This window comes from Ostrea edulis, chromosome 5, assembly GCF_947568905.1.
Source record: "Ostrea edulis chromosome 5, xbOstEdul1.1, whole genome shotgun sequence".
Taxonomy (NCBI): domain Eukaryota; kingdom Metazoa; phylum Mollusca; class Bivalvia; order Ostreida; family Ostreidae; genus Ostrea; species Ostrea edulis.
In genome coordinates, this window is record NC_079168.1 from 93311619 (window position 1) to 93316618 (window position 5000).

Genomic DNA, 5000 nt, shown 5'->3' on the forward strand with positions numbered 1-5000 from the left:
CATGTTGCTGATGCCGTTTCATGAGTGTTTAGTTTCGTTTTCAACCAATCATAAAAGTTGTTGTCTTGATTGGTTCCATGCTACAGGCTGCAAACAAATCATATGCTCTGTCTCGAGCCCATGTTTTGAATAGTGACTGATGTCAAGGGTTAGTGCGAGGTAGCGAATCTATAACCCTTGCCTTGTGAAGATGCGCTTGGTTTTGTTTTTTGCAGCACTTTGTAAATCGTTGTAATTTTAAGTGCTCAAGTGATGGATTCGGCACATAGCATACTGGTTAGATCTTTATTTATCTAGAAAAAAAAAATTTAAAAATAAAATTTTCGGCTCAAATCGTGGTCGATGCCCCTTCAAAGAGGTTTGCACCTGACTTTTGGAGTGATGTTGATTTTTTTGGGAAGTGTATTTTTAGTTTCTATGTTAAAGGAGAATTGGGAAACTGAAAAGAAAAACTGGGGTCGCAATGCTTGTTATTGACCTACAGTATTCTAAACATGACCCTTTTGCACTTAAAATCAAAAATTAATTCAATTAAGGAGGTACTCTACATCATCATAATGGCCGACTTCCTTTTAAAACATGGATGAAAAAATAAATATCAGCAATATTTGTTTATTCATTTAAAAAATAATCGCCTAGCTGAGTAGCTCAGTGGGTTAGTATGCCGACTGCTAAACTGTAGATCGCAGGTTCAAGTCCAGCACGGGTTTTAATTTTTTTTCCAGATTGCTTTCTACTAAAACTTCATTTTTTGACTAAATAAAGTAAATTTTTGAAAATTTTCAATTTCAAAATATTGTTGTATATATCCTCCACTTTTCATCCATATCAAACTTCTCTGGTGTAGCATACCTCCTTAAGAAACTTGCAGGTATGGAACCTGTATCTTAAACAGATCAGGACTACGATGATTGATGTTTCAGTCAAAGGAAAAGGTGCTAGATGACGACTTTTGAGAGAATGCCCACTTTGCTAGGGGATGACCCGTATTTCATGGAACCAGTGTAATACATTAAATGTTGTTTACCCAGCACAACCTTACATCTTACCTGCCACCCCCAAGAAACAGTAATCCAACAGCCATACTTATTGCCATGTGTGAACCATAGGTCACAAAGATGTTGTGTGGTGGTCCAATCCGGGCACGCAGCATACGACAAAGTCTAAGGACCTCAAGATTTCCTGAACCTGCCATCACCTGCTCATCAATCATTACCATAATATAAAATAACTAAGTTCATTTCAAACTTAATCAGTCTCACATATATTCCATTTAATTTGTTTTGATCTAAGATATACATACCATAGCCAGCGAGAGAAGGATGGTCACCATACAGTTCTCTAAGACCCCTCTCCCTGTCTGTTCTACATGAGACTGGCTGGACATGATTGTCAAGGCTAGCTTGATGCTCTTCATCTGTCAACATTGACATCAAATTTAATAGGTACCTTGCATAGGTCAAAGTAGCATAATTCTGACCCCAAATTCGTTAAGAGGAATAGAACAGTACCAGGTTTTTTTAATACAGTTTTATTATGGCACTACGCTACATGTATAGTTAAACTTTAAATGCAATGGTTGATTTCAGATTAGTTAGTAGCTGACAGCCAGTACAGTCCCTGAAATGTTCTATCCCACTTGAACAGTGGGCAAATGATGAGTGAATGCAGAGGAAATGGTGAGTAAACGTAAAATGGAATTTGGTCAACAGTGAGCGAACACAGAGAGTGAACGGAGTACAAAAAGAGAGAACGGTGATTTATTCAGGATATCTTGGGTGTTTTTCCTCACATTGTACTTATTCCATTATCAGGTAAGGAAAAAGATAAATAAACTTAATGAATAAAGGAGAAGGTACACTTAGCATATATATTTGGCCTAGTCAATTCAAGAAAAATAAAACAAGAGCACCGTAAACGGTACATAATACGCCTGTGAAATGCTTACATAGGGTGTTTTTCTTGTGCTATAATTTGTATAACTTTGCTTCAGATATTATCAGCCATCATGAGGCTGTGACAAACTTTCATATGAACAAAGGGTCTTAGCTTAAAAATCGAGATTTCCTCAAAATGGACCGAGTTCAACAACATGTAATTTTTTCAAAAATGAAAGAAAATCAAAATCCTTCCCCAAATGCACATCTTCAATACCCATACAAACACTCCACAAAATAAGAAGGTCCTCACTTGAAAACTGGGAGGAGTTGGGCAGACAAATTATGTACCCTCCATAGAATATTAATTTCCAAATAGACTAAGTTCAACAACCTGTAATTTTCTCAAAAATTCTACAAAATCAGAATCCATCCCACATGCACATCTTCAATACCTTTACAAACACTCCACAAAATAAGAAGGTCCTCACTTGAAAACTGTGGGAGGAGTTGGGCAGACAAATTATGTACCCTCCATAGAATATTAATTTCCAAATAGACTAAGTTCAACAACCTGTAACTTACTCAAAAATTGTACAAAATCAAAATCCATCCCACATGCACATCTTCAATACCCATACAAACATTCCACAAAATAAGAAGGTCCTCACTTGAAAACTGTGGGAGGAGTAGGGCAGACAAATAATGTACCCTCCATAGAATATTAATTTCCAAATAGACAAGTTCAACAACCTGTAATTTTCTCAAAAATTGTACAAAATCAAAATCCATCCCACATGCACATCTTCAATACCCATACAAACGCTCCACAAAATAAGAATGCTCTCACTTGAAAACTGTGGGAGGAGTAGGGCGGACAAATTATGTACCCTCCATATAATAATTATTTCCAAATAAAGGGGCAAAACTCCTGGGAAAAAGGTCGAAATGGATCAAAATTGCAGTATGATCTAGAGTGACCCACAAAGAAGCCACACAGCAAGTTTCAGCATATGTGAAAGGAAATGAAATTATAGAGAAAACCCCGAACAGACGGACGGATGGGTGGACGGACGTACAGACATCGCTGTACCATAATATGTTCCATCTAAAGACGGGCATACATGTATAAAAAGTATTCTTTTTACAACATTCAAATCAGGCCAAAATAAAAATATTGTATGATTGCCCAAACGCGACCAACCTGAAAAAACCCCCAAAAACAAGAGGCCCATGGGCCCTAAAGATTTTTCCTATATATTCGCATGTAAAACTTTGATCCCTATTGTGACCCCAACCTACTCCCGGGGGCCATGAATTTTTTCAAAATTGAATCTGGACTATGTCAGGAAGCTTTCATGTGAATGTAAACTTTTCTGGTCCAGTGATTTTTCAGAAGATTTTTAATCATTTTCCCTATATATTTGTATGTAAAACTCTGATCCCCTATTGTGGCCCCCTCCTACCCCTGGGGGCCATGGGAGAGACACACTCTCTTTAAATATACAAATAAAATGATGCCAAAATGTCACATAGTAGACATACCGCAAAGCACTTTATAAAATTGTGTAAACAGTCCAGACTTACTTTATATTGTATAAAACAAATAAAAATTACTATCATTCCTTATAATTCAATTTACTAAACTGCGTTTGATATTATTTGATGGATATAAGACCAATATCACTGTAGCAACAAAATGGACTGATTGAATATTGTTTTACGTCCCTCTAGAGAATATTTCACACATATGGAGAACGTCAACACTGCCGGTGAAGGGCTTTAAAATTTAGGCCTATGCTCGGCGCTTATGGCCATTGAGCTGGGAGGGATCCTTATAGTCCCACACCTGCTGTGAAACGGGACCTCGATTTTTGCGGTCTCATCCGAAAGACCGCTCCATTTCATCGCCTCTTATGACAAGCAAGGGGTACTGAGAACCTATTCTAACCCGCATCCCCACAGGATGCAACAAAATGGAAAATAAACGGCTAAACGTATTGTGACGTCATTCCTATAACGTCATATGGTGGGACTAAAGGACAACTTTGTATACACAATATAAAGAACGTTGATAAAGTGAAATAAACCAATCAAATTGTGTGTAACAAGTAAAATTAAATTATACATATTTAAAGATTTATTTTTTAATTTGAGAAACGAAGTGTATGTAAATTAAGGACTGGAATTTATCTGGAATATTAGGCTTGGGAGAAAAATTTAGGGTTAGTCGGGTAACAGATTCTGTTTTTTGGCCTCATGAAATAAAGTCATTAAATAAAAGAGGTTTACAGTATACTTATCAACTTACTGAAATTGATTTTAAAAATGCTATCCTTCGGGAAGGAAGATTAATGAATATAATTACCAGTGTTCCAAATGCCATTTGATTGGCTGTTCCTGCAAACTTCAGTCCAATAACCATGCAGCCTCCTGCGACCACATTACAGTAACTCTGACTAGTAACAAAAAAAACATTGCATTTCCAAAGATCTGACAGAAATCACTGCTTTCTTGGTGCATACCTATCACCAATTTAGGCACACTACCTCTCATAAACTAAGTTATAGGAAATGGTGTCAAAAGAGTTGAGTAAATAGATTCAAGAACAGAAATGGCCGGGTTGCTTTAAGGTATGTTATCTATCATAGAGACAGCAGTACAAAACATACAGGAACAAGAGGCCCATGGGCCACATCGCTCACCTGAGTCACCTTGGTCCATATCAGTAGATTTTCCATATCTACATGTATTTGCATGTAAAACCGTAGTCCCTATTATGGCCCCAAACCTACCCCTGGAGGCCATGGTTTTTGCAAACTTGAATCTACACTATGTCAGAAAGCTTTCATGTAAATATGAACTTCTTTGGCCCAATGGTTCTTGAGAAGAAGACTTTTAAAGATTTTCCCTATATATTTGTATGTAAAACCTTGATCCCCTATTGTGATCCCATCCTACCCCAGGGGGGCATAATTTCAACAAACCTGAATCTGCACTATATCAGAAAGCTTTCATATAAATCTCAGCTTTTCTGGCTTAGTGGTTCTGGGAAGAAGATTTTTAAAGATTTTTCCTATATATTTGTATGTAAAACTTTGACCTCCTATTGTGACCCCATCC

At 37.1% G+C, this 5000-nt stretch overlaps 1 protein-coding gene across 1 annotated transcript in view; it reads right to left on the reverse strand.

Annotated features, from left to right (window-relative positions):
• Window positions 1–5000, reverse strand: part of LOC125650895 (anaphase-promoting complex subunit 1-like) — a 201758-nt gene that overhangs the window by 45110 nt on the left and 151648 nt on the right. Inside the window, exons 38-40 of the mRNA XM_056166223.1 lie at window positions 4246–4336; window positions 1304–1417; window positions 1050–1198 (exon numbers count right to left, since the gene is read on the reverse strand). Of these exons, the coding sequence (XP_056022198.1) occupies window positions 1050–1198; window positions 1304–1417; window positions 4246–4336 (354 nt within the window). The remainder of the gene's footprint in view (window positions 1–1049; window positions 1199–1303; window positions 1418–4245; window positions 4337–5000) is intronic.